This window comes from Sturnira hondurensis, unplaced genomic scaffold, assembly GCF_014824575.4.
Source record: "Sturnira hondurensis isolate 20B ecotype Veracruz unplaced genomic scaffold, ASM1482457v3 Scaffold0016663, whole genome shotgun sequence".
NCBI classification, from domain to species: Eukaryota; Metazoa; Chordata; class Mammalia; order Chiroptera; family Phyllostomidae; genus Sturnira; species Sturnira hondurensis.
The window spans coordinates 15399847-15426688 of NW_028089294.1; the positions used below are offsets into that span (position 1 = coordinate 15399847).

The 26842-nt window shown below is 50.0% G+C and overlaps 2 protein-coding genes, 1 long non-coding RNA gene and 2 other non-coding genes across 14 annotated transcripts; 2 read left to right on the forward strand and 3 right to left on the reverse strand.

Annotated features, from left to right (window-relative positions):
- Window positions 1–2432: 2432 nt before the first annotated feature.
- Window positions 2433–3685, forward strand: OST4 (oligosaccharyltransferase complex subunit 4, non-catalytic). Of its 2 annotated transcripts, none has more exons than XM_037066752.1 (3): window positions 2433–2541; window positions 2646–2783; window positions 3446–3685. In XM_037066752.1, exon 2 carries the CDS (start codon window positions 2647–2649, stop codon window positions 2758–2760), a length of 114 nt encoding a protein of 37 aa, XP_036922647.1. In that variant the 5' UTR covers window positions 2433–2541; window position 2646; the 3' UTR covers window positions 2761–2783; window positions 3446–3685. The 2 variants fall into 2 exon arrangements, with proteins under 2 accessions (XP_036922647.1, XP_036922648.1); XM_037066753.1 differs by having other exon boundaries at window positions 2447–2548.
- AGBL5 (AGBL carboxypeptidase 5) lies at window positions 3549–22120 on the reverse strand. Of its 9 annotated transcripts, XM_037066740.1 has the most exons (16): window positions 21988–22120; window positions 21709–21762; window positions 20641–20918; window positions 20248–20419; window positions 19772–19935; window positions 19017–19194; window positions 18566–18744; window positions 17680–18136; window positions 17031–17224; window positions 16589–16724; window positions 15725–15924; window positions 14137–14351; window positions 6661–6816; window positions 5365–5477; window positions 4427–4557; window positions 3549–4071 (listed from the first exon to the last, which is right to left on the reverse strand). In XM_037066740.1, the coding sequence occupies exons 3-16, from the start codon at window positions 20853–20855 to the stop codon at window positions 3900–3902; spliced, it is 2682 nt and encodes an 893-aa protein (XP_036922635.1). In that variant the 5' UTR covers window positions 20856–20918; window positions 21709–21762; window positions 21988–22120; the 3' UTR covers window positions 3549–3899. The 9 variants fall into 9 exon arrangements, with proteins under 9 accessions (XP_036922635.1, XP_036922637.1, XP_036922636.1 ...); XM_037066742.1 differs by lacking the exon at window positions 21709–21762 and having other exon boundaries at window positions 17031–17140; window positions 20641–20901; XM_037066741.1 differs by lacking the exon at window positions 21709–21762 and having other exon boundaries at window positions 17031–17200; window positions 20641–20901.
- Window positions 6812–7610, forward strand: LOC119001357 (uncharacterized). The gene is made up of 2 exons (XR_005069551.1): window positions 6812–7066; window positions 7575–7610. It is a non-coding gene; the product is annotated as an uncharacterized LOC119001357 (long non-coding RNA).
- A 415-nt stretch (window positions 22121–22535) lies between the features above and the next one.
- TRNAA-AGC (transfer RNA alanine (anticodon AGC)) lies at window positions 22536–22608 on the reverse strand. The gene has a single exon. It is a non-coding gene; the product is annotated as a tRNA-Ala (tRNA).
- Window positions 22609–22950: 342 nt separating this feature from the next.
- On the reverse strand, window positions 22951–23039 carry TRNAY-GUA (transfer RNA tyrosine (anticodon GUA)). Its single transcript is given in 2 exon segments — window positions 22951–22986; window positions 23003–23039. It is a non-coding gene; the product is annotated as a tRNA-Tyr (tRNA).
- Window positions 23040–26842: the final 3803 nt, after the last annotated feature.

Sequence of the window (26842 nt, forward strand, 5' to 3'; positions counted from 1 at the left end):
CAGATAGCCACACTTTCCAAAGCAACTGGATTCCAAAGAATTCCTGAGATCGAAATAGGCTACGTCCGTGGGGCACTGGGACAATATGTATTTTATATGCTCTCCAAGGGCTCTAGTGCCGATGGCTATACTAGGGACTAACTCCATTCAGTCAACCATCAGTCCGAGCAGGGAACTCACGTGCCCAGGGCCTGGATGACCCGGGGAACACCAGAAGTAGGGAACATTTTATGTCTAACATCGTCTGTCAGAAAACTGAATTATCGGGAAGGAAAAAGAGGGAAGTACGAACTGGGTCTTGGGTCATGCAAACTCAGATGGAAATCCAAGCTTGTGGGGACTCCTGAGCATGGGGCTACTCCTTCTCAAATGCATAATTTCCTTTTCCTCCCAACCGTCTTACATGCACAGTCCTTTAGGTGCCACTCTGGACTCAGTGACCAGCCCCCTTTTCTTGGGTCTTGTTGCTTTTTCTCTCCTGACTCTAATTCTGAACTTGTCTTTTGCTTGAAAATGTCACACTAATCACACAGTAACCCCCAGACAGGCTTCACCTGTCTCATTTCCCACATACTCTTTCACTAAGCTTTTTTCAAGCTTTGTTAATTCTTAGCTGAGTCTGGTCTGGTCCTAGAGATCATTTTTTATTTCAGTTCCTCCAGCCACTGGGCCAAATGACCCATTTAAGGCTGATAAAGTCTCACTGACCTAGGCACTGGTAGTTCTGGGAGGTGAAGGGCATTTCTGGACAGTTCTAAAATAAATCCTTTTCCTCTTGTCCCCAGCCCAGGATAATAGAACAGAGTCAGGTGACCCTGTCTCTAACCAGTTGTAGAACCTCGGTCAAATCAATTACCTCTGAGCCTCAGTTTCCTTCTTTATAAAATGATCCTCAAGGCACCCTCAGCTTTGACAGTGTAGGAAGCTCTACACCTGGCTCAGCTGGTTTCAGGACAGCCTTGAAAATCTGAAGCGTCTCATGTCATTGGCAGTTCAGAGTCTGCTTTCCAGGGTCTAGTTCTGTTCCAACAGTAGGTCGAATCTGGCTGGACTTGAATCTGCTTCAGATTTCCAGGAGACACGAAGCATAACGTGTGTAATCCTGTAAGACCTAGACCCTCACTCTCCTTGGAACAGAGCTTGGAACAGACTGTTCGCTGAGTGACACCTGAGGAAGTACATTCTGGGGTTTCAAGGTTATGTGGAGGAGACCTGGGCTTGGGATTTAAAAAGGAAACTTATGGGAAATACTGGGTAGAGGCTGGAGGTGAGTGGGGGTGGCCAGGGGAACTACAGGCTGCTTAAGGCAGAGACTGAGCTTAGGAGTCACTGGGCTGGAGCATGGAGGACAAATGGCTGATGGTCTCAGGCCACAGAGGGCCACTCTGGGCTAGTGTACTATAGCTCACTGTACATACAGGCGGCACATTGGGCCCCTGATCCAGCTGTTCCAGCCCCATAGCAGCTCCTGCAGTTTTCTTTGGCTCCAAGAAGCAGAAGCGTCCCCTGAGCCCTGGCCCCCCTCTACCGCAAAGCAACTGGCTTCCATTACCCTGACAGCTCCAGAGCAACAGCCCAGCCCAGCCCCCAGCCCCCGGCCCCAGCCTGGCTCAGTGCCGTTCCCTTTTATGGCTAAACTGAGGGAGAGCAAAGAGTAAGGAGCAGTTTCTGGCTAGGCAGAGGGTTGTAGAGCCGCAGAACGCCTCTCCCCTCACCAGAAACCCTCGGACATCTACCCAGTCATCTCTCTTCTTTCTCCTCCATGACCCATTCTGATCTGAACTCACGACCCTTTCTCCTCTCGCCCCTCCCTAACATCCGGGGGGTGATTTCCCACTTGGCCAAAGTCCCAAGGTTTGGGTTTAGATTTCAGGAGGGTCCGCCCTATTTCCAACGCCTACCTCTGGGGGCGGGGTGGTGAGGAGGGGGGCAGGGTAAGGAGGCGCTGCTTAGATCACGGGCAGGATCGGTCATTTTCTTGGATGAGGAGCAGAAAGACTAAGAGCACCCAGTTGCCCCATCCCTATCTTCATTCTGCACCGCCTCTCATCCCTCTCCCCGCTGCAGGGAGGGGACCCTGAGGGCAGAGCCCAAAGGAAGCACCTGGTTGGGCTGGGCCGGGAAGCGAAGGGTGGACAGCATCACGGGGGGTCAGGGCAGGAAGCGGGGTCAGAGTCTAAGGTCGGGCCAGGCCTCTCACCCGGCTGCTGCACGCCCCCCTTAGTGCACCCCTTGTCTCCGGGGAGGCGGTCACAGAGCTATTAACCACATCGCCGGCTGCGTCAGCTGCGTCCAGCTGCGACCAGCTGTACTTTGCGCCCTGACTCGTGTAGTCTCTGCGCAGCCCACCCGAGACCCCGCCCCCTGCGAGAGCGCAGCCGAGAGCAGGCGAGAAAGGCAGGGCTAGAGAAACCTATCACTGGCAGCCACACGGCCGGAAGTGCCTGGCCCGGGGCGGAGCTGGTGCAACAGACTTCCGGTTCTGGTCTCCTGCCTGGACCTAGTGCGCAGACCGCGTGAGAACCGAGCCCCGCTGGCCAGGTGAGAGGCACGCAGGCGCTGCGCACGGCCCAGTTGGTGGTGGCTGGGCCAGGGAGGTGAGGACGGGTCCCGGTTGGAGTTCCAGTCCGTCCTTTTCTCTGCAGGATGATTACAGACGTGCAGCTCGCCATTTTCGCCAACATGCTGGGCGTGTCGCTCTTCCTGCTTGTCGTTCTCTATCATTACGTGGCTGTCAACAATCCCAAGAAGCAGGAATGAAAGTGGCGCTTTCTCCGCCCCAGGTAACCGCCCGGGGCTGTAGCGCCCAGCCCCTGGAGAGTGTGGTGGCAAGGCTGTGCCAGGGCCCGCGGGGATCGAAACTTCAAATCACGAAGTGTTGGGCCACGCATGATACAATTCACAACCGGGCCCCTTTAGCCGCACAGAGAAGGGAGTGCTTTGCAGTGCCCTGTCCCTCGCCATTAAACTGTTCCTCTAGAATGGGGGTGGGTTCCCTAATTCTCCTCAGTCCCAACTTCAGGTGGTCCCCAGACGCCCAAGTTGGGGGTATGAATACAAAGAGGCACTGAGACCGATAGGAAGAAAGGAACAGAGGATGCCATTCACGAATGAGGATTTGAACTCTTCACTTAAATAGGCCTCACTTTTCCAAGGTTATTTAGACTTATATTTAGGCAGATATTTTTGTGTGTGAGGGATTGTAAAGATACAGAATTCTTGTTCGATGTTCTGGGGCAAGAGGCACTGATTAGGGATCGGTGACTGTAGACCCAAGTCACAGAGCAGAGGGCAGGGGGGTTGGGGGTGGCTGAAGGGCTTGGAAACAGACCTTAAGTGCGGGTCAGAATGTAAAGTGGGGAGAGGCTGGGTGGGAGGTGACTCCTGAAGGACCTCCCAGGGGAAAGCTTTTTCCTTACCTCCGATCTCTCCCCCTCTTTTCTAGGGTTCCAGGAAATAGTCTGAGGCAAGATGGAGGGTGTGCGGGGCCTTCACACTTCACTTCATCCCTTCTACCCATCACAACATGTAAAGCAACTACACCTGGATTTTTCCAAACAACTTTTATTTCCTCAAAGTCTTTCTTAACCCTATGGAACAAGAAGCTGCCACTGAGTAGGGCCCAGTATAGGGGCTTTCTTTTCTACTCCCTCCCCCCGATATAAAAATATAGTTTTTTGTGGTCCCAAAGTCTTGTGCTGTTGAGGGAGGGAAGGGGTGGCATATTCCCTGCTTTGTGCTGTCTCAGGGTGATGCTCTGCGATGCCTCAGAACAGTGTGGCTGGCATTCCGAGGAGCTATCGTTGTGGCCCAGAATCAGCAGCTGAGGGAGGGGACTAGCACATTTCTCACTGTGTTCCCCATCTTGTGGCTGTGTCCTGGGCATGAAGGTCAAGGCATCAGATCCGGGGAGAAACAGTGAGTGGGGGAGATTTAGGGACAAAACAAACTTCAGAGTGGCCCAAGGACGCCCCACTGTAACAAGTCCGAGACTGAGAGTCAGAGGGACTACAGGAAGTAGGAGAAAAGGCAGGGGCAGAGTGGGGCCGCGGGGGCCCGGCCTGAGGCAGCCTGCAACAGAGAAGAGAGGAGTCAGGGTTGGGGAGTCTGCCCTTCTCCTGGTGTGGCGGCCAGGGGCTGGGAGATGAGAGCGGTGAGGAGGGGAAGAATAGTTCGAGTGACTGTTGCACAGTGTTCTGAGGCTGTAACCAGCAAGCTCCTAGGCCTTAGGCCCTAGTGGTTGTTTTGTACGTTGGAGTGAAGACTGAGGCCATGATGGGGAAAAAAATCAGGGACCTAGATTTTTGAAGTACATTTAGTCTTGGGGTCAAAGGGAGTAGGGAAGGAAAATGATGATTCTGAATGGCAGAAAGGAGAACAAAGGGGTAAAAAAAGGTGGGGTGAGGGACTGGACCCTCGTGCTCACCCTGGTGACAAGCGGGGTCCTGGCTCTGGCTTACTGCTCTCCCTGGTCCGGGGGGTGGGGGATGCGGGGCCTGAAGAGCCTCTCATCCCTCTGCGAGTCGGCGGTGAGCCCCGGCCCAGCCTGGGCCTGGCCTGTAGACAGTGGGTGGACTAAGAGGCTGGGTTCTTCCATGAATATTTTTGTTTCTAGTTTCCATGGATGAGGGTGTGGTATAGCGGTCAGCACAGGCACTGGGCCTTGAATTCCTGGGCACTGGCCCTAGCTGAGAGGGTAAGGCAGGATGCTAAGACTCTCAGGTTCAACTATATATTGAGTCTTATTTAACTAGGGGAGGCAAAGGGATCTGCCATTTAACCTCTGTGGCTATACTGTGGCCAGGATCTGGCTGAGTAGAGAAGAACTGTGTAGAAAGACATTGGGGGAGTGGTAGATCTTCATTAGGGCCTTCCGTGCCTCAGCCTGGCCAAAGCAGCTTACGCTTCACCCAGCCAGTCACCTTCTGCCTATTCCCAACTTTAGCCAACCTAGCATGGGGATCTGGACTGAATCGGAGTTGGTGGCACAGCTGTTCCTAGGAGCAACAACCAGATGTGTTACCTGGGGAATCCGGGACCCCTCCTGGCGGTAACTCTCCTCGGGCAGGTCTGGGCAGAAAGAGAGGAGAAGCTAAGGGCGGGGGCAGATGAAGCCAAAACTAGCAGGCTGAGGTTAGGGTGTATCCAGCAGGAACATGGGTTGGAAGCAAGCAAGAGACCTGGCTGAAGGGCATGGGAACACTGGACAAACAGGCACTAAGGCACCAGAGCAGCTCTCTGATATGGGTGGGATAGGTAAAGCAGTGCTGGGCATTTTTCCGCCTGCTACCCCACCAAACAGGTCCTTGCTGGGCTCTGCCAACGATGTTATGCTGGGGGTGGGGGAAGACGCGACAATGTTACCTGCATTCGGGTCCTGATACAGGGGATCCGAGGTCCAGTTCCTAGTAGACCTTTCCCAATCACCATGACAGCCTCTGGCTTGTCCCCTGAGGACAGGAATGAGCAGTTGTTCCCTAGGGAACAAAGAAAACTGATTATCAGTCCTGGCTGGTGTGGCTCAATGGATTGAGTGCCAGCCTGCAAACCAAAGGGTTGTGGGTTTGATTCCTAGCCTAGGGCATGTGCCGGGGTTGCAGGCCAGGTCCCCAGTAGGGGGCATGCAAAGAGGCAACCACACATTGATGTTTCCCTCTCCCCTTCTCCTCTCTAAAAATAACTAAATAAAATCTTTAAAAAAGGAAGAAAACTGATACCAGGCAGGGGCCACAGAGAAGCAGCAGTAACTTCCTTTTGGTCAAATTGGCAATATTGACATTTTGTGCCATTGTACTGTGTTTAGCAGCATCCCTGGTTTCTACCCCATCTCCACTGGCAACAATCAAAAATGTCTCCAGTCATTACCAAATGTCCAGGGGTGGTGGGGTGGTTACCCTTGGTTGAGAAGCTTAGTGTGTTCTAGTCTGGCCCAAGGGGTGGAGTGACAAACCAGAGTGTCTGACAGCACTCACTCAAACTGAACTGAATTTATAGACTTTAGAGCCTGTTCTAATCAAATGTGCGAGCCTTTAAAGATCAAGTCAGCAGTACCCAAGACAGGCGGGTCGAGGGCTGCCCAGTGACAAGAATTAACAGATTAGGAGTAGCAGGCTCAGAGGGAAGTACAAGATGCTCACTGGAGTCTCAGAAATCACCCTTATCCAGTTTATACAGTGGGACATAACAAAAGGAGAGCAGGCGGCCAGGTTTTGTGTGGATAATATGGCCACACGTTTGCAGTGACGACGGGAAAAGCCTCTGCTCGCTTTCGTGCTGCCCAGCTCTCGGAGGCAGGGAGCTGCAATAAGGTAAGAAAAACCCTGAGGTTCCTCAACTGTAAAAGTGAGAATTCAGTGAGATGGCATGCTTGGAGCAGTGCCTGCCACAGGGTAAACGCTCAGTAAACGGTAACTATTATTATACCGAGACCTTCATTAAATTCCAGCTTCCTGTACAAGGGCATGGGTGATGGGGGTTTAGGGTAATCTAGTAGGGTAACTGATGTCCCTGGTCTGGAATAGCCTATGTTAGATCAAGTCAAGGTCAGGTGGTGATGGACCTGCAGGGATTTCCTCAGGCCTAGTCAGGAGCCTGCTCTACACCCTGCGTGGTAATGAAGGACGCTGGCCAACCTAGACCTCAGTGGCAGTGGGTACCGACCTGATACGCTGAGTGAGTCAGGCAGCAGGCAGGAGCCCATTTTGCGTGAGGAAGCTGGGCTAGAACTGGGTGGAGTTGGGGATGGGGCCAGGCTGCTTGAAGTAGGGCGATGGGCTAGTGGCTGTTGTCGCCGTCTCCTGTCCTGGTTTCGGGGCTCTGTGTGGAAGGACACAAGCAGATAAAAGAACGAATAAGTGAGGCACTGTTACTCACTGCCCCACTAGCTGCCCTTGGTCTCTGACCAAGGCGCTGCTCTAAGCAAGGTGCCTGTCTTCAAGCCTGTCATCACACCAGCATCCCTTGCCCGAAGTGTGTCTGAGAGGAGTGGAAGGACCTCTAACGCCTACTCCAGTTACCCAGTTCTCGGCCAGCCCTCATCCTGCGTCACCACTCCTTAGATAATGAGGTGACCCCCTAGTTCATTCTACTTGGCTTCCTAGGCTCTCCTCTTTCCTCTAACGGCTCCTCTTCAACTGCCCTCCTGCCCCTTAGCTAGCAGTGGCTGCCCACCATTCTCTCCTTGGTCCTCTCCTGCTCAGCCTACTTTCAACTCCCAAGTCTCCCTCTTGCCCCTTCTCCTGAACTGCAGCTTTAAGTGTCCACTGGACAGCCCTATCTGGTTGCCTTTCGTGACCTGAACAGAACCCATTTCCTCCCACCCTTCCTTTTGTTCTCCCTATGCTTGTGAAGAAGAATCTGCTGTAAACGTCGTTTCATCTTTCAGCTCTTCCCTCACACTGAGATCTGTGTTTAACCCAATCAACAGTTCTACCTCTGCCTTCACTTGAATTCCTTCTTTCTTCCCCCCTCCCCCCCCCACTGACAGTGTCCAGACACAGGTCTTTCATTAATTCAGGCTTTTGAAAAAAATTCCCCATTGGTCTCTTCCTTTGTACAATCCATCCTTTACACAGGTGCCGGAAATTGTTACTCTGAAACACAGACCTGACCAAAAAAAAAAAAAAAACCGTGCTGGCTCAGACACAGGGGAGATAATGAAGATCTTTTGAAGGGTAGAGTCTAAACCTTTGCACAATGCGTTCACATTCTGCACGCAGGATGATTCCAGTCTGCACGTCCGCAGTAGGATGCCGAGTGGCCTCCACGCCCTCAGCTTCAACCCCTGGGGCTGCTGGCTGTGGTTCCTCTGCAATGTCTGTTTACTGGTGAAACCTTGGACATCGTCCCGTCTCAAATGTCACCTCTGTGAGGTCTCCTTGACCAGTACAGGTAGGGTTCATTGTTCTCTCTTCATTGTCCTTTGTTCAGTTTGCTAGTAATTGTTTATAGTTTCTGTCTCCTTAATTAGTACATGTAAAAGATTTAAAATAGTACCTGGCCTATACCAAGTACTCAATAAATGCCTGCTGATACTCTAATTAGAATTTGAGTCTAATACTGTGTATCCCAGTACCTGTCCAAAGACAAAGACCTTAAGTGTTTTGTTTACCTAAAGAGCAGACACCCACTGTAGACCAGGAGCTGGCTCAGTAACCTCTGTCCAAGGGCCTATGGTTATACCCCATGGGGCAGCTCTCTGGTCCATCCCTTGTGACTGGAGCTTCACTGTTATGCTGGCCCACTGGCGTAAGTGGTGACTAGACGGGGTAAGGAAGGCCTTCAGGTTTGGCAGGTCCTTCCTCATCACAGAGAGGTGGCAGGTGCTAAGTGCTCTCACACTGAATGAGCTATTAACATTCATGGAGCTGAATTTGATGGAAGTTTCAGGATGCCAGTTGACACCTAACAAAGCAACATATGTTAGATGTGAAAAGCCTTAAGAAGTAGGTGACAATAACTTCATCTTGTCTAGCTACACTGAGCAGTAACTGTCAATAAAGGCAACTTCTGGGAGCTCCCAAAATTTTTTTAAAAAATTGATACTTACATGAATAAGGACTAGAAGAAAGGGAGAGATCAGAAGATGGAAGTTACTCTAGCTTTGATGCTGAGATGCTCTAGCTTTCTAGCTGACATGCTGGGTACCAATTGGTGTCTAAGACTAATAGCCAAGATTCAAAAACAGCCAGAACTTAGGGAGCTAGTAAGAGTTGATACAGTAATGCCAGTAAGACAACAGAAGTCAGAGACGCAAGGCCACAGTCAAATAACCTGAAATGTTACCCACCACCAATGACTTGGGGAGGCTCTAGAGCCCAGGGCAGTTCTTTGGTTAAGACAGGGATGTCACTGTGATGTCCAAGTGACGGTATACAGTAGGCAGAAGTAATGAACTCGATTAAGGGGGAAGTAGCAGGTTTCCAGATAGCCTGAGAAACCTCCCCATACACAGAAGCACGTTGAAAACATACTAAGGGGTGAAGCCTCACCTGCCCCAAGAAAGGATGAGAAAGAACAAGCAAGAATGGGCGAAAGCCTTTGGGATTTGTAGGTTCTCATAAGAAACTGTGTGACACCCAAGAAGGTATGAAGCTAATCAAGCAAATGATGTAAAATAAAGAAGTGTGAAATGCAGGGATCATGGGAAAGATACTAGGGCTACAACTCGAGTCCTGCCCCTAAGGACAGTTTCAGGATAGAAGATAAGGTCTGGTTTAGGGGAGAAGTCTGATCTGGAAAGTGTAAGGCATTTAGAGATAGCATTTCAAGTAGTAACAGAGTCTCTTGAAATCCGACCAGGCCTGCCTGTAAACGTGGCGATGTAAGCACACAGCCGATTCTCGTGTTTGGGCTTTTGGCCTACTTAGTCCTCGCAGAGACAAAGTAAAGGGAGGAGCCCCAAGTTTCTTGGTTCTGAGTGATAGAAACTGGTTTAAGAGTGACACATGATCAGCTCTGCTTCCCAAGGTTGTGAGATGATGTATTTTAATTTATTTGTTTTTAGAGAGGAGGGAAGGGAGGGAGAAATGAAGAAAAACCTCAATGCAGGAGAGAAACATCAGTTCGTTGCCTCACATGCCCCCAGCTGGGGACCTAGCCTGCAGCCCACGCACGTGCCCTGACGGGGAACTGAACCGGCTACCTTTCTGTTTGCAGGCTGGAGCCACAGCAGCCAGGGCGTGAGATGATGTTTTATGGTAATCGGCTACAGGTTCCAATTTGGGAGTGGCAGGACAGTCCTAAGAGGAAGAGCCAGACTGACCTCAGCACTGTATGAACTAGAGTGGACATTCTAAGGTCTCAAAGTTCACAGGGGCAGTTATATGACTTGTGCCTAGGGCCTGCATCAGCCCTCACAGACTGGGGAACTCTCCCAGGTGCAGCAACCCAGATCTTCCCTGGAACCCTGGGATGACTGCAGACCTGATGTATGCCCCCCGAGGGGTGGGAAGGTGAGACAAGCATTCATTCACCTCCCAACTTGTTGCCTTTTATTTGTTCAGCAAATGCCTGTTGATCATGTAGCGCCAGGCACAATGCTGGGTGACGAGGGAATAAATGGACGTGCCAGGAGATGTCTCCTGCCATCAAGTAGGTTTGACTGTGCCGTTTAGCACAAAGCTTTTGTTTGTAGTGGACGGAGCAGAAGTGATGGTGGAGAGGCCCTCCTCCTGGGTCCTCTGACTCACTTCTCGAAGGACCTCCACCCACCACTGAACTTTAGCTTCTCTACCAAGTGCTGCCTGTCAGCCGAGCTCAGACATCACAGAGCTCAGAGGCCGGGATAAGGCTCTCGTAACCTCAGGTGTAAGGGCCAGACCTGGGAGGAATGAGAGCAGCGGTAGTAGGACAGCAGCTGAAGACTTCAGCATTAAGTCCCTGGTCTTCTACCCAGTATCCCACTGGGTGGCTTTGAGGGCCAGGGCCTACATTTCAGTTTTTGAGACAGTCCTTGAATCAGGGCCAGGACTGATCTGGAGCAAGTAAGGCATCTAGGGTGTACAATGTAAGGAGGCCCTTGCCTGAGAGCACGTGCCATTTTAGACTGTGTTCTGAGCACCTCACTGGCCCTCCCTAGTCCTTGCCCTATTTTTGTCAGTACATAACCAGTAAGAGATGCTAGTTTACCTCGCTGCCCTCTCCCACTCCTCCTTTGGGCTGTTTGCATCTGCTGTCACGCCAGTATCCTGCAGACTTTGGACTTCCTCGCTCCATCATTGCATTAGCTATTTCCCAGTGACCTTCCTTCCTCCTCCTCTGCAGCAGCTGCTGCTAATGCTGTCTGTGCTTCTGAGCCAGTGGATGGGAACTTCCCCACAGGCCTGGGAAGGCAGTGCTCACAGCCTCTTAGGCAGCGGGGGAGGAGGAGGTAAAGATCCTGGCACTGTGGTCAGGGGTGTTGAGAGTCCAGGCTTACTCAGAGTCCTCCCGCCCCCTGCCCCAGGAACATTCCCGTTCACCAAAGGTTGGTTACCAGACCCCTGAACCTCTGCCTTAAGCCTCAGATTGGGCTGCCTAGATCTTTCCTGAAATTCCCTGGATAGCCCAGTCTCACGTTTCATTTTAGCCAATAAAGGATAGTCACTAATAAAATGTATAGTTAAACATGATATAATTTTGTATACATTAGTGGAAATTTCCTTCTAAATAGTTTCACAAGACAAAAAAAAAAACCTTTATCAAACTGCAATCCCATTTTGGGGTTTGGAAAGCATAGCTGCTTTATAGTTAGACCTCAGGGGCGTGTTCTACCTGTCTGGGAACACCGTATGTTCCAAGTGTGTCTAGATGTGGCAGAGGCCAAGGAGCCAGATGTGTGCAAAAAGGAAATGTCACGAAGCTATACTACACACGTCACACTAGACAAAGAAGTTGTTCCAAGGGCTCAAGACACCAAGTCCAGACACCATGGTCTGCGTCCCTGTCCCGAGCCCGGGCCAGTCTCCCACACTGGGTCGGAGCAGGGACGTAGGGGACGAAGCCGCAGAACTGCAGCACTGGCAAAGGCCCCAGAGAACACGGGAGGCGGAACTCCCAGGATCTGACCTTTTATCTCCTGCTTTAGTGCTATTAGCAACCCTCTTCTTGACCTCTTTACTTTAGAGACAGTTTTTTAGTTCTTACAAATATTTATTCAGTCCTTGGGATGTCTCTCTACTCAGACCAGCTCTCTTTCTGCTTCTAAGCTCATTCACCTCGGGAGAACAAAGCTTCTCCCTCCCTCCATTACCTACCTGCACCTGTACGTGGGGGACTCCTAGGTCCCACCTGGATGTCGTACATTTTGGCCCTTCTCTGCCTGCAGAACATCTCCACATAATAGGCCATGCAGTCCACGCAGGTCTGAGTGAGACGGAGTCATCACCTTTTCTCCCAGCAATGCCCTAAGTCACCATGGTATTTTCCTTCAGCTTGCAGCCCTGAAGCTGAGTTTGTGTCTCTTCCGGCATCACTGAGCCCTGCCACTTCCATTTTAATAGGTATATTCACCTCCTTTCCCGACCCTGGGACAGGTGCTAGTCTTCTCATGTGTAAACCCCTCCAAGGGGGCCACCTCCACTCCCCTGCCCGATAATGCACAGTTCAGATGGCTCTTTTCATGTCTTTTTTTAAACATAAGTCTCTTGTTTCCATCATCAGAAGCACATATGTCTTGTTAACTCACAATCTCTGTCTTCAAGACATTTCTTCTTCCTCCCACCTCTTTTCACCTGACTTCCACAGGAAAAGGCTTGGCCCCCCGAGCCAGCTAGCAAGCCTTTTGCCCTCTGTGCGCAGCAGCGCTGGTCCTGGCCATCCGTCTCATCTCTGGAATGTCTCTGTCAAACCACATACCACCGCACATTTGTCAAGTCGTTTCTCAACTAAACATTGTTTGGCTAATTGCTTTTCTGTTTATCTGTAACAGAGGCTCCCCAAGTCCCCTGAATGTTTATAATGTGCGTGTGCTTTTATCTTGTGTTTGCTGTCCTTTGTATCCTATTAAGTTTCAAACCAGCCAACTAGGAATTACTTCGTACTGACTATGCCTACTTGGGGAAGTAACAGAGAAACACAATTCATGCCCCTCACTCAAGGAGCTTTAATACAGCAGAAACACTGGGAGGGAGACAGGGAGGATGTTCACAGCTGCCGGGAATCCTCCAGTGAGGACCAGAGCAGGCTCTTTCCTACTCCCCTTTTGTAGAAAGGTAAGAAGAATTTACAGTGCTGATATTCCTTCCCAAGAGCTATGAATTAAGAGTAAAAGAAATGAGAAGAAAAAAAAACTTTACCCAGATTTAAGGTGGGAAACTCGGGCATACCGGGACATGAAAAACCTAAGTGTGAACAACTCTGCCACTTAATAGCTGTGCAGCCTTGGACACGTCACCATCAAACAGCCTCATTTTCCTCACTGGAAAAACGTAAACACCGTCCAACCCATGGGGACCTCGTGAGGATTAAATGAAATATATGTGATACTGTTTTGTTCCCTGTTTAGTGTTATTTAGATATAAGGCACTATCACTACTTCACTGCTCCTTCAAACACAGTATACAAAAGCGCCCTTCTCCAGTGAAGACAATCTCAAGGAGCGGGGCCTAGAATGGAAGCGGAGGTAACTGTGGTGTGGGCTGCAGGGCGACTGGTCAGAGCTGGGAAGGACCGCTGCGCTCTCCTCCGGCCACTCTAAGTGCAGTCAGTGTCCACAGCAGGGACCCAGTGCCTGTTGCTGGTCAGCACCCAGAGCTGAGGAGCAGGAAGTGCTAACAAGGATGAGTGCGGCTTGGAGACCAGGAAATCATAACACTTTACAGGCCTCACGCTTGGGCAAGGTGGAACTCGGCCAAGGCTTCTGCGGCCCATAAGCTGCAGATGGCACTGACCTGTGGTTCAGTGTGCTTCCACAGGTGGCGCTGCACTGGCCTCGCCCTCACAGTCCAGTCCAGTCACTCCCGAGAAATGGCTCCATAGTCCTTCCCTCCTCTCTCCCTAAAGGATCCTGTTTCTGGAATACGCTGTGACCCAGAATCTCTTGCCTTATCAAGCAGGGTCTTATCAGGCCAAACTAGGGCTATTGATGCCAAGCAGAACAATTGTGGCCACTGTTGGAAGAGGGGAGCCTGGTGCATTCAAGCCTCCAATAGAATCCGTCTGTAGTTCCCTTTTTCTTTGGAAAAGTTGGAGTCCTTTTCATAACACTTTATGAACAGGCTCTGAAGCCAGGAACAATTGCAGCTCGTAGGACCTGGGATAGGATTCTCCATCATTCTACACTGCTGCAGTTTGGGCTGTGAGGGCATTTCCTTATACTTCCTCCAACAAGATGGCCTGACACTCGTGGAAGTGGGGGCTCCATGTCTCGATGGGCCCTGCTGCCGCTAATGTTTTATGCTTAGAAGCTCCCATCTCCCAACATGTGCTGAAGTGCAGATGCCCAGGACACCTGCCTGTGCCACACACAACACTGCTCTGGAGCTCGTGCCGCAGGGAACACCAAGGTCGCAGGAGAGGCTGCAAATTCTGCTACAAACTAGTTTTATTGCTTCACTCCTTGGCACCAGTCCAAGTGTGTATCTTCAAGCTCTCACTTCCCCCAGCAATGCCCCAAACAGCTGAACACCTGTTGCAGGGGCTCCCAGACTAGCTTACCTCTCACGGGGCCCAGCACCCGGTGGCTGACCTTTTGGGAGCTAGAGCCCAGGCCTGGCAGCCCCACAGACCGACTGCCATGAAAAGGAAAGCTGGGGGAGTTCTTCATCTGTGGAGAGTTTTGCTGGCTGCTGCTGCTCCCGCCAGCACTTGTGCCAGTGCTAAAACTTCGCCCGCGGCTCAGGGTATTTTCAGAGCAGGAAACGGGCAATCCGCTGCAAAGAAGTACAGGGGAGTTAACCACGGGCCGGGGCGTCGCGTCCCAAGTCTTTCCCTGTGGCCTGGTGCTCAGTAAACCTCCACCTCTGAGGTGGGAAGGCACAGAAACTCATTCCAAGGGAGGAGGGAAGAGTTCTTGTGATGTCCGAGGCATCTAACCTGGGCACACCTGCTGAGCTCAAGAACGCCTAGAAGCCCTTGTTCCTATTTACATGCTCCTGTAGAAAATACACCAACAGCCAGAGGGCCATCCCTGGGCTGCTTAAACTCCCAGGAGAGTCCTCCCTCACTGCCTTGGTGCAGGCCTTTGGACCCCTGAACCAGGTATTCACAACTGCTGGCGGGCGAGCCCTGCCCGCAGCCTGCTGACTTTGTGCAGGGTTCTGGAGCACGGAGACCCCCCAGCCTGATTTCAGATACCCAGGAAGTGCAAGGTCTGTCTGGAAAAAGTCCCACTTCTCTACCCAATTTAATTTTCTCTCGAGTCTCAATTAACCGTGTGGCATAGAGTTTTAAAGATAAAGATGTACAGTTACCTGTATATTTAATATACAAGGTCTGTCCAGAAGAACTCCAGCCATTGTTAATAAGTTTGTATGACATCTATGTAACCTGGCAGCCAAGGGGAGTGGACTGGAATGTGCATGTGTGAACAATGACAACTTCACCGTACTAGTCAGTGGGGGTGGTAGGCGCCGTTGAGAATGTGTACTGTGTGGCCGTCACATTTAAAATGACTGAGTATTAACAACCAATCTGCATCAAATTTTGCATTGAGCTTGAATATTCCTCTGTGGAAACTATTTGGATGATTCAGAAGGCTGCTTCGTGACAACAATGTACTCATCCATGCATCAAGCTTTGTGTGGTTTTGTTTTTGTTTTTTGTGAAACAGCAAATCACCCAGTGACTCAGCACCCCCTACAGCCCAGATTTGGTGCCCTGTGACTTCTGGCTTTTCCCAAACTAACATCACCTTTGAAATTGAAGGGATTTCAGACCATTGATGAGATATAGGAAAATATGACAGGGCAGCTAATGGCAACTGGAGAACTGTGAGGTCCCAAGGTGCCAACTTTGAAGGGGACTGAGGTGTCACTGTCCTATGTATCGTGTTTCTTGTATCTTTTGCAATAAATGCCTACTTTTCATATTACATGGCTGAATACTTTCTGGACAGACCTTGTACATAGTTTGAAATAAAAGGGAAGAGGATCTTGTTTTCAAAAAGTGAACTAATCTTAATTTTAACTTACTCTGAAAGGCCGTGGTCCTTTTGCAAGTGGGAAAGGAACACGAACCCTGGGAACCCCTGTCCTAGAGCACTGCCCCACCCTCACACCCGCTCCCCTCCACCTGCTGGTCTTACTTGTTAGTTCTGGGCGGAGTTCGAGAGCCTCTCTTCTTGACACCCATGTTCACAGTGCTGCTCAGGCCTCGAATGCCACGCACATGTTTTAGCATCCAGGCCCGGAGGTTTGTGAGGCTGCTGTGCTCTGACAGCACAATTCGGGGCCATGGATTGCATTCTGCCATGTCCAAAGCTGCAATGGCCATAGCTCGTCCCACCTGTGGGGGAGTCGTTTGGCTCAATGTCTTAGCCTTTCAACCAAGGCTGCTGTTTTGGGAGGGGTGTGCACAGCACACTGGAAGGGAAGGAGCCAGTCCTCATATTTGTCCAGTGGGTACTCTTTAACTTTTATGCTCAAGCTGTTCATCACAAGTGGATTTAGTTATTGTTGTTGCCTGGTTATTGTTCATTTGGGGGCCCTCATCCATTATGAGCTGGGGCAGGTGTGCTTTCTGGCTGACACCAGGAAGCTGTCCCAGCAGAAGGCACTTGGATCTTTTCTATAACCCATAGCTCTTTCTACTCCTCTCATGTGCCCTAGGACACCAGGGACCACCATGACCGCACTGTAGAGGGGGTGATTTTAGCCAGGAGCGAACTAATCCAACATAAGGAAGACAAGCTCAGAGGCCAAGAGTCTGCCTTCGACGTGCTAGGGTGCGCCCTGTGCTGGGAGTGGTGGTGTCAGAACAAGTGCCCGCCCACCCTCTCAGTACTAGTGCGGTCAGGGGCCCGCTCTGTTAGCTGAGAAAACCACCACTGCGGCAAGAGGGCGACAGTGGCCAGCCTCTCTCCAGGGGACCTTAGAGTCAGGCAGCAGGAGCGAAGGCTTTTCCAGACTTTGAGGTTCTCCTCTTCCCCATTTATCCCGTGTGTCCATACCTGCTCAAACAACTCCATTGTGTATCTGGAGGGGAAAGCCGGTGGAGGCGGGGGGCTGGCGCGGCCGTTGTCATGGCAGGCGGGAGGGATACTGTTTACTGAGCGTCCAGTGTTGTAGTTGCACTCGAGTGTGTAGCTAGGACACAGAGACCCTTATCAGTGTCCTGCCTGGGGGCAGAGGTATGGGGGATGGTCTATGTGGTCTAAGAAGGGCAAAAATAGAAAGTCCTAATTTCTAAAGACCAGCACCTGACCTCAGCACTGTATCACATACCCAAGAAGTGCCCAAATGGTAGAGTCCTAGACTCACACCAGTAACACTGATTGCAGGCCTGCTTTCTGAGAAGACTTGGGCTTTCCCCTGCCCCTCAAACCCCCTAGATTGGGTATTGCTTTCTTTAGGGAAGCGATTTCAACAAGGGTATCTGAGTTTCCTTCTAACCTGTGGATTATCCCTGAGGCTTTGTAGATTGCAACCCGGCCACTTCCCTCCTTAGACTGGCCATCTCTGCGGTCTCGGGCATACATGTTCTTCTCTGAGAAATTGCAGCCCTGGAAGTCGAAGTGGGCTGAGTTCAAGGAGATGAGCTTTGGATACAGCATATTTTCCACCTGTTCGGGGGAGGAAAGAAGGAACTGAGGAGAGAGAGAGAGAGAAGGGATAAGGGCAAGGAAGAGATGGCAAGCACGGGGCCATGTGACTTAGATACCTTCACAACCATCAGCAGTAGAAGCGTTTCTTGAATTCTCACGGAATGTTTGACATTATTTCCAGGTGTTGGAGAGGTGCAATTCTACCTCTTTTTAAGCTCTGAGCTTCTTCTCTCCAATAATGCAAAATTTTCCTTCTCCCCTGGTTTCCCAAACTCTAGAAAAGACTACGATGCCGACAGTGTGACACTCTTGCAAGGTCATGATGTAATTGGCCCCAGTGCCATCCCTTCTTAGCCCTTTGAGGCTTGTTCAGAAGTCGTCCACCTTTTGCAGCCACAGGCCTTCCTGCCAGGTCACCTTCCCTCTGTTCATGGCCTAACCTTTATCTCTAACCTGTGACACTTCCCACCCTCACACTCAAGTCTGTGGGTTCCTACCTGGGTGCTCTCATCACTAAAGCTGTTTCCATACATGAAGCAGCCCCTCTTGGAAGCATGTCCGTGCAGGTCCACATAGTAAGCAACCCCACTCTCTGTGGGGGGGATGGTGTCGGGGGCTGGCTGCTCAGCACCAGTGGGCTGTTGCGGCATAATCCACACACTGTGGTCCTTCTGTTCTGCTGGCTCAGTCTGTGTCCAGGCTTCAGGATTATCCCCATCAGATGGCTGCCCAAGGTGAGCTTCGTTTTGGAGATTGTTGGCTTTCTCAAGGTCAGAAAGGGGAGCTTCAGGAGGGAGATGAGGACTGTGCCCTTCCGCAGAGGGCCTCTGGGAGTCCAGGCGGGAGTGCACGTGGTGGTAGAGAAGCACCGCTTTCGCCCCGTAGATGGCCGGGTGCAGGGCCGCATCGGGCTTCAGGTACTGACGATTCAGATTCACTCCACGCGAGTCTGTGCTGTGGGGGAACAAGGAGCTTGGAACTTGTTTCCCTACAGCAGGGTCCCGAGGGCTGGAGAGTGAGGGAGACACTAGAGTAGATGAAAAGGACACTCTGGGAGACAGTATAAAATGAGAGGCTGAAATTGCTGTAGGAAAGAAAGAACTAAGGACAGGCCCTCTCCTCGCCCTGCCACCGCTCCTGCATCGAAGCCTGAGAAGAGCTCCCGGATGGACCTGCGGTCATTCTGGCTCTGCCCCTCCCAGAGTGCACCACTAGATGGGATCCCATTCCTTCTTGGGTCCCTGGACAGTTACATGGGCTTGCTCCTGTTAGGGTACAAGAGGGCTGGGGACACAGGAGGAGGTAGATGAGAGGCTGACAGTACTGAGATGCAGGGCATGCGGGAGCCTGCACCAGCCCAGAGAGGATGGGGAGACTTCTTACCGGTAGTGGCCCCGGACGACACCATCAGGGTTCAACATGGGAATGAGCTTAAAGACAAAGAGGCGACGTAGGGTTTGGGCACGGGGATCATCAGGCCGAAGGATGAAGTCCAAAAAGCCATTGAAGACAAAGCTAGATGGTGTCTCCCCAGGGTGTACCCTGCTGCTCAAGAAGAACACCTGATGTGAAAAAGAGAGCAGTCATTAGGTCAGTTACACTTCGGTTCCACCGGAACGGTGTTGGGGTGGGGCTGGGGGTGGGATGAGGCAGGGATGGCCACTGGATTTCCAGCTGGCTGAGTTGGTAAAGTGGAGTGGCAGCTGTCGTACTTGTCCCAGGACGCAGGCAGAAGCTGTGTCTAAGATGCCTAGAGATAATGAGGCCTTAAGCTACCAACAGAGCCCAGACGAGGGACAGGTCAGAGTCCTACCTTTATTCTATTCCCACTCACCCTCTTGCCTGTGAAACAGAATGGCCGGGGGGTACTGATGTCAGGGAACAGCTGCTCTAGACGGGGCTCTCGATCTCTGCAAAGCCCATGGCAGGAACTGACTGTTAGCAGATCTACACGAAGTCCATCCAGAGAATAGCAAAGGATCTCCCGGTGGTAATAGATGGTATCCAGGGGGCTGCAGGGGTAAAAATCATTAACCAAGTTGAAGTCCCTAAAGTCTTAGCAAAAGGTGGGCCTTGTCATATCCCCAGGATTTGTAGGATCTGGTACTTCACCCTGACCTTTGGGGCCTTACAGTTCCTCATAGTGTTAAAGGAGGCTGAGGATTTGGACAGGTGTGCACTGCCAGAATGCCAAGTAGAGGACCGGATAAACTTGTCTGCTCCCTGCCCCCAGCCCAGTTTATGGCTCCGGAGGATAGATTACTTTGCATAGCCAAAGAGATTCCCCTTTATTGGGACAGGACAAAGGTGTGCTGAGCAATGGCAGTGCTGGACAAATTCTGGATAACTGATGGGAGCTGGGGTATTAAGGGCCTGACCTGCACAGGTGGGTGAGTAGAGTAAGTGGCAGTATGCTGAGAACAAGGTCACACAGAAATGTATTTGTCAAAGGTACCTAAAGTCCCACATTCTGTACAGAGAAAAGAACCACTGAAGTTTTGGTTCAGGGCTCTTAGGGCAAGTTCCAGAAGTAGCACAGGTGCTGTCTGGTCCAGGAGTGTGTGGCAGGAGGAAGAACAGGGCTGGCACCTGCTGTGGGTAGGGTGGTTCTCCAGAAAGCGCTGGTCTAGCTGGTTCAGCAAATCCTGGCAGTCGCTGTAGGAGAAGGGGTAGCAGAAGGCGAAGAAGGTAGTGGCCCCACGGCCTTCCACGAAGCGGTGAACAAAGGACAGCACAAACTGCGTCTCTGTCATCTGAGCAACAGGAGGAAGAGGGGTAACAAGCCATCAGTGTCAGAACAAAGATCCCACTGAAGTCACCAGAACTGACCTCACACCCCCACCCCATTACCAACTTCCCTCCCTCTGAGACTCTTCGTGTGACAGCCAGCTCCTCCGAGGTTTCATGAAGCCGGGGCTCATCTTGGACCCCTGCCAGCACTGCAGGGAAAGCTGGTACTGAAACCTGGGGTCCTGCCTGCCTAGTGCTCAGTACTGAGCCCTCTTCCCTTTCCCTCCTTTACTTTTAGCACCCAAGACTTTCTTTTCTCCTCAAAGATAACTTACCTCAAAGGTGGGCCGGTCTCGAATGCGTTCCCAGCGTGGCCGGGTAGGCAGTGTACGCACAAAGGGGGCCATGCCCTGGGAATACAGCTTGCTTTGCTTGTTCATGTTCATAATATTGATCTTGATGAGTTTCCCTGGAGATCCTCCCCGGACACTGAAGTAAAACCATGACCTGAAGGCCAGAGTCGGAGAGTCGGATAATTATATTCGAGAGGGTTGGAGAGAGGACATGTAGGACAGTAGTAAGGAGAGACGGAGGAAGGAGGGCAAGAAGAGAAGAAAGGGTGGGTGGTATGTTGTTATGAACGATTAGTCAAAGTGCTGACCATGGGTTTGGGGACAGGGACATCCCCTCTGTGTTCCTTCTTCCACCCTCCTTTACTTTCCTCTTACCTGTTTGCATTCTCAAATTCTGTTTCAGCACAGTCTGGTCGGGTCCACACATTGAACTCATAGTCAGGGGAAGAGGCAGTGCTGCTGGCGGGGGCTAATGCGCCCCCTGCTACTCCTTCCCCATCACTAGACACAGATTCCACCTTCTCCACATGCGCTAGGTTCCCCGAGTCAAACCGAGAACTGAAGAGCAGTCCCCCACAGCGCAGCTCCATGGCGGGGCTGGGAACACATCCTCCTGCTGCACTCTGGCCCTGAGAGCTGGGAAAAGACGGGGCCTGGGTTAGGGAGGGGTGGGAGGAAAAATGAAAATAAGTTTTGGTTATCTCCAGATAAATGAGAGCTCCTCTTAGGGAGTGCCCTAGGAATCAGGAGGCGCTCTCCTCGTCAGAAAAGGTCTTCCAGTGAAGGCCAAGCAGTACTCTGCCTCCACACTAAGGGTTACAGCTGACCTAGGACTCCACTTTACTACAGCCTGGCTCTTCCAAAATGAAATATTCAGTGGCTTAACTAGGTTGAGAGAAATACTAAGACATACTAGACTCTAAGCTTCTTTGAAGCCCAAAGATTAGAAAATATAATTAGGTCAGATTGCCCAAACCTAGGCAAAATATTGATACGCCCACCACAACACATGACCATCTTGAAAGAGGGGCCATTCAGGATCTCTGCTTCCTAGATTGTACTCTCCCCGCTTCCCCCCTCCAGCAAAGCAGAGTGGAAAGCACCAGGTTTCTAAGTTTAAATGGGCAGCTTCTTGTCTCCACTCCTTTTGTCCTCGTAAGTACTGATCAGGCGTTCTTCTATTGTTCCCTGAGCCCTGGAAGGGCTGGTTTTTCCTTTTTTGTTATTTGCTATGGAAAAAAACCTAGAAAAGTGCCAAAGGCAACTGGGCAGAAGCCACTTGCTCACCTAGAGATTGCAGCTCAATTTCAATTAGCACACAGGTCTGTTTCCACCCTTCTCCAGTCCTGAAAGCACTGGAGTCCCTGAACAGGCTACTCTGGTAGTTGGGGTGAATAATGGGTGTTGAGAGTACCCCCCAAAATGTGGCTGGTCGAGACCCACCTGGGAACAAGGGGGTGACTTCTCGACTCTCAACTCTGAAGGACCCAGCTGGCCCTGGGCAGGATGGGGTATGGAGGCATGGAATGGGTCAATACAGCACAGGGAGGAAGAAGAGGCTGGGAACAGGGGTCAGAGGTGAGGCCACCGGAGTGGGGGGTGGGGCCGGGAAAGCAGGGTTGAGGGGCGGGGTGGGATTCCAGAGGGGCGCGGGGCTGAAAGGGTAGAGAAGGGGGCGGCGCCGGGGCGGGCGGGGCCCGCACTCCACGCGGAGCCCCTCACCTCTCTCTGGGCCGGTGGTCCCGCTCCCTCTCCCGTTAGCGAGGCGCCACCTCGGGCCCCGGCACCCGGGCCCTTTCCCCAGGTCCCAAACAAAACCCAAGCGCCGCGGTGCCGGGACCCCGCTCTGCCAGGAAACAAGAAGTCTCTCGCCTATTGGCCGCATGTAAAGCTGGCTACCCGCCCAGTAAAGCTCGCTGCCATTGGCCAGTGCTCAGGGCTTCCCTTGCGCGCGGACCGGTTGCTGAGCCAGTGCCGTTTGGGGGCTCGGCAGGGTGGGAGGGTTCCGCCCACGTCTTTCGGAAGATAGTTAACGGCTTGCCAGTGGGGAGGAGGGAAACAAAATGACCGGGAAGTAAACTGGAAAGGAGTTACCTTCAAAATAAAAAGGGCAATCTGTGAAAGAAATCACTGCCTGCCGTGCCTCTGTGTATTACAAATGCCCAACGAGTTCGGTGTTTTCCCGCTGATCTCTGTGTATTACAAATGCCCAACGAGTTCGGTGTCTTCCCGCTGATCAGAGATCCTTTAACTCGTGGGCAAAAGTCAAGTGGAGGATGCGGGCATCGATCCCGCTACCTCTCGCATGCTAAGCGAGCGCTCTACCATTTGAGCTAATCCCCCGGCTGCTGTTTCCTTGTTTCCTTTTACCTTACAGGATGTTGTAAGCCGTGTATTGACCAGTAAACTAACCAAAATTCAGGATATTTATTTAAGTGGAATCATTGGCAAAACTTTTAAAAAGCAGGAATAACTACACGTATGCAATAGTAATAAAGCCTTGTTTAAATTAAAACACATGTGAATGTCTTTGCATTTAACCCACAAGAGAGTTGTACTGTACGTACCCTATTTATTACAAATATATTTTACCGAACCTGTCGGCTACTCTTGCAAATTCAGTCTGCCTTTTTCCTCATGAGGGGACTCAATTAAGTGAAAGTTTTAAGAAAAAATGATACGAAGTCCTTCGAGCCGGAATCGAACCAGCGACCTAAGGATTGCCACAGCTCACCCACTACAGTCCTCCGCTCTACCAACTGAGCTATCGAAGGCCCCGCTGTTCCTCCGCCCTACCGGCTGCCCTCTAATACTTACCGAGGGCTCGATACTCGCGACGTAGAGAATTTTCTAGAGCCCAGACTCCGCTTTCTGAAGATGCTTACCCCGGCCGAGCCCCTACAGGCCACACAGAACAGAGCAAGCCGGAGACCATAGCGCGAGCAAAGCACCAGCTTCCCAACCCAAATGGAGGGAACGCGGGGAATACACTTCCCCTTCATTTCCCTGCTTTCTACAATACCAAATAATACACAGACACCCGACATCCCGCTCCCCCCCCCCGCCCCGCCCTCAGTGGCTTCTATAGGATTGCTGATGCTTAGAGATCCCACCCGCAACCCTAAGTTTCTTGACCAGCCGGTCAAGTACGCGCGCAGCATTGACCAGCGGGTCCAGAACGCGGGCTTGCTTTACAATTGCAAAGCGCAAGTCCGGTTTGCGACTCCGACGACTTGCTTTTGCTATTTCTGCTCCACATTTCCCTTCGTTTTCTCTGAGGACGCCAATAAAATCCTACTGTTTTCCTGGTGTGAAGTGCATTCATTCAGTCAATTAAGCAACGTTTTGTCAGGATCTGTCCGTCCTGACCAGGCAAGAAAGATACAAACCACGGAGCTGATCGAGGACCGCAGAGAGGAGCGGGATCCGGTTGCGCCGAAACCCCGCGCTGCGGGACTACAGGGCCGGCGAGGAGAGGGGCCCTGGGGCAGGGCCAAGTCCACTGGTCACCAGCCCCTAACCGGCCCTGCCCACCCGGCCCCCGCCCCTATCCGGCTCACACCTGCGCCTCTCTCTAGAGACCTGCAAAGCCAGACCGCAATCCTTTACCCCTTAGAAGCTCCTGGGCTTTAAAAATAAGCCAACCTAAAACCCAACTCTTCTGCGAAGCCTTGTTGGTGGGATCGGTGTGTGGGAAGACCTGGCCTTCGTTTCCAGTTCTGGGGACGACAGCCTGTGCGACCTGGAGTCACGATGCCCTGGGCAAATCCAGTTGATGATTGCAAGCCCCTCACAACTCCGACGTTTCATGGGCTCTCCTAGGCTGAGCTTTAAATCCGAGGTCTGTGAGGTCGTTGAGCACAACACGGTTTTGCACCCACCCGCAGCGCAGGAGGTTAACATCTTGGTTTAATTCTGCTCTCTTGCTGTCCCAGAGCGTTAGCTTGGGGTGTTTAGCAGTTTTTTTTTTCTTAGGGGTGAGGGCTGGGAAGCAGAACATATTTATGTTGCTTTTAATTTTTTTCAAGAAATTCACATAATACCATTAATTTTAAAGTATGAACAATTCAGTGGCATTTAATACATTCACGGCGTTGTGCAAATTACTACCTCACTCTTGTTTCGAAACTAGAACAAAATCCATACCCTTTAAGCAATTACCCCCCACCAACATCCCCTGGCAACAAAAAGTCTGCTTTCTGTCTATATGGATTTGTCCATTCTGGAGATTTTGTAGAAAAGAAATCATAAAACATGTGACCATTTATATCTGATTTCTTTCACTTATGTTATTGAGACTCTAAGTTGTAGCTTGTATCAGTATCACCTTTTTGATGGCTGGATATTATTCCCATTTATGGATGTACCACTTTGTTTATCCATTCATCTGTTTTGATGGATATTTGGGCTATTTCCGTCTTTAGGCTTTTATAAATAATGATTTCATGAGCATTCATGTCCAAGTTTCTATGTGGATATATGTGTTCATTTCTCTTGGTTATATATCTGGGAGTGGAATTGCTGGTTTTCAAGGTAATTATATGTTTGACTCTTTGAGGAGCTGCCAGACCGTTTTCCAGTGTCTGAAGTGTTTCACATTCCCACCAGCAACGTGAGAGGGTTCCAGTTTCTTCACTTCCTTGTCAATACGTGCTTTCTGTATTTTTTATTATAGCTGGTATTTAAATAAATTAAGCTCAATTAATTACAGGCATTTTATTATGTCATCGCAGGTTATTTGAAATCATTTGAATTGCCATTTCTCATCCTTTAGTTTTACCACAATTTTTAAACATATTCATCTTATTGTCAGATAGTTTATACTCAAATTTTCATTGTTAATACTCCTACAGTAAATGTTCTGGAACATGAATCTTTGTCCATATTTTTACTTTACTATTCTCCAGAATATATGTATGTGTATGTATGTGTGTGTGTGTGTATATATATATATATATATATATATATATATATACACACACACACACACTATATATATATATATAGTTTTTGTTAATTTTAAGTTATTTTTACATATTTGGGAACCTCACATAATTTTGATGTTACAAAATTATACAAAGTCTGAATATATTTTTAGAAATGGAATTACTTGGTAAAATAGTAAGAAACTTTAAGATCTTTTGATATTAACAAATTACTTCCCAGAAACATCAATTTCAATCATAGCATTCACTGAATATATTATCAATGAAAAAAATTCTGTTAATATATACAAAAGTGAAGTGGTATCTTATTTTAAATTTGTACCTTTTGACCAATGAAATGGTTAAAAAGTGTAGTTTCAAGTCTATTGTTCATTTGCATTTATTTTATGAATTGTCTTTTATCTGTATTTTTATTATTGCTTTCATCAATTTTCTTATTGATCTGTAAGAGTTCTTTAACATTAAGGTGTGTTTGTGATAAGCTCATAAGTCAGCATAGTCCTTGATCAACACAGCAACTTGATCTAACAAACGCACACAGAACATCCTACCTGACAGCAGCAGGACACACATTCTTCTCAAATGCACACGGAACATTCTCCAGGCTAGCTCACGTGAGGCAACAAGTCTCAACAAATTCAAACAGACTAAAATAATACCAAGTGTGATCAGTATGAACTGTGAACTTGACACAACAATGATGTGTCAGTGTGTGAGAGATGCTGCACCAGGGCAAGGGCTGTGTGGTTTGGGCTCAACTTGGCTGTGAATTTAAATCTGCTCTAAAAAATAAAGTCCATTAAAAACTTAGTAACTGGCATGCTAACACAGTAAAAAAAATTATACCAAAGCACACCCCAAAATGTGCCTGAATTCAATTTTTTAATTCATTGGCAGAATATTCAATATTCCATAAATATTCACTCATACCCTGAACGGTAGAAACTCCCCTCCACCTCCGAATTTCTTCTTATACTTCAAGTCTGGGGCAATGAAAATACTTGGTTTGAAAAAAAAAGGAACAAAGGAAAAGCAAAGTCCTTTGCTTCCTCAAGGCCTTTTGGGAGCAAAACCACGGACAGTGCGTACAAAAAGGATGGATCACTTTAAGTGTTCACTTAAATTCAAACCCCTGTAGGAGAGATAAGACTATTAAAATGCTGAGGTCATCCAACCACTGTAATTTCTGTATCATTGGCAATTGGGTTACTCTGGGGTAGGGCAGGGGAGGCACATCCCTCTCTGTGTGAAACCTTCACCACAAGGGTGGTGGCATTTGAGAATGGACCAGCACTGCTACAGGTGTGAGGCCAGCAACACTGGCTGCCTGGCAAGGTTCTCTGTGTAGAGTGAGGCTGACCCATCACACTGGCCCGCTCTGAAGCTGACACAGTAGATTGGGTACAGATGACCAGAAGAATCTGGAAACATATTTTAAGACTTAGAAAAACAGAAAGAAATGTTTCAAATGAGTCATATTATGCAATTTGCAGGTCCACACAATTTGTAATAACTAAAGTTAGTAAGAGATAACTGTATTTAAACTGCCCTTCAGTTTTATGCCACGTTATCTGTAGAACTCCAGCTGTGTGTGAAAAGTAAAGTTACAATGTCCAGATGTGACTCTCTGA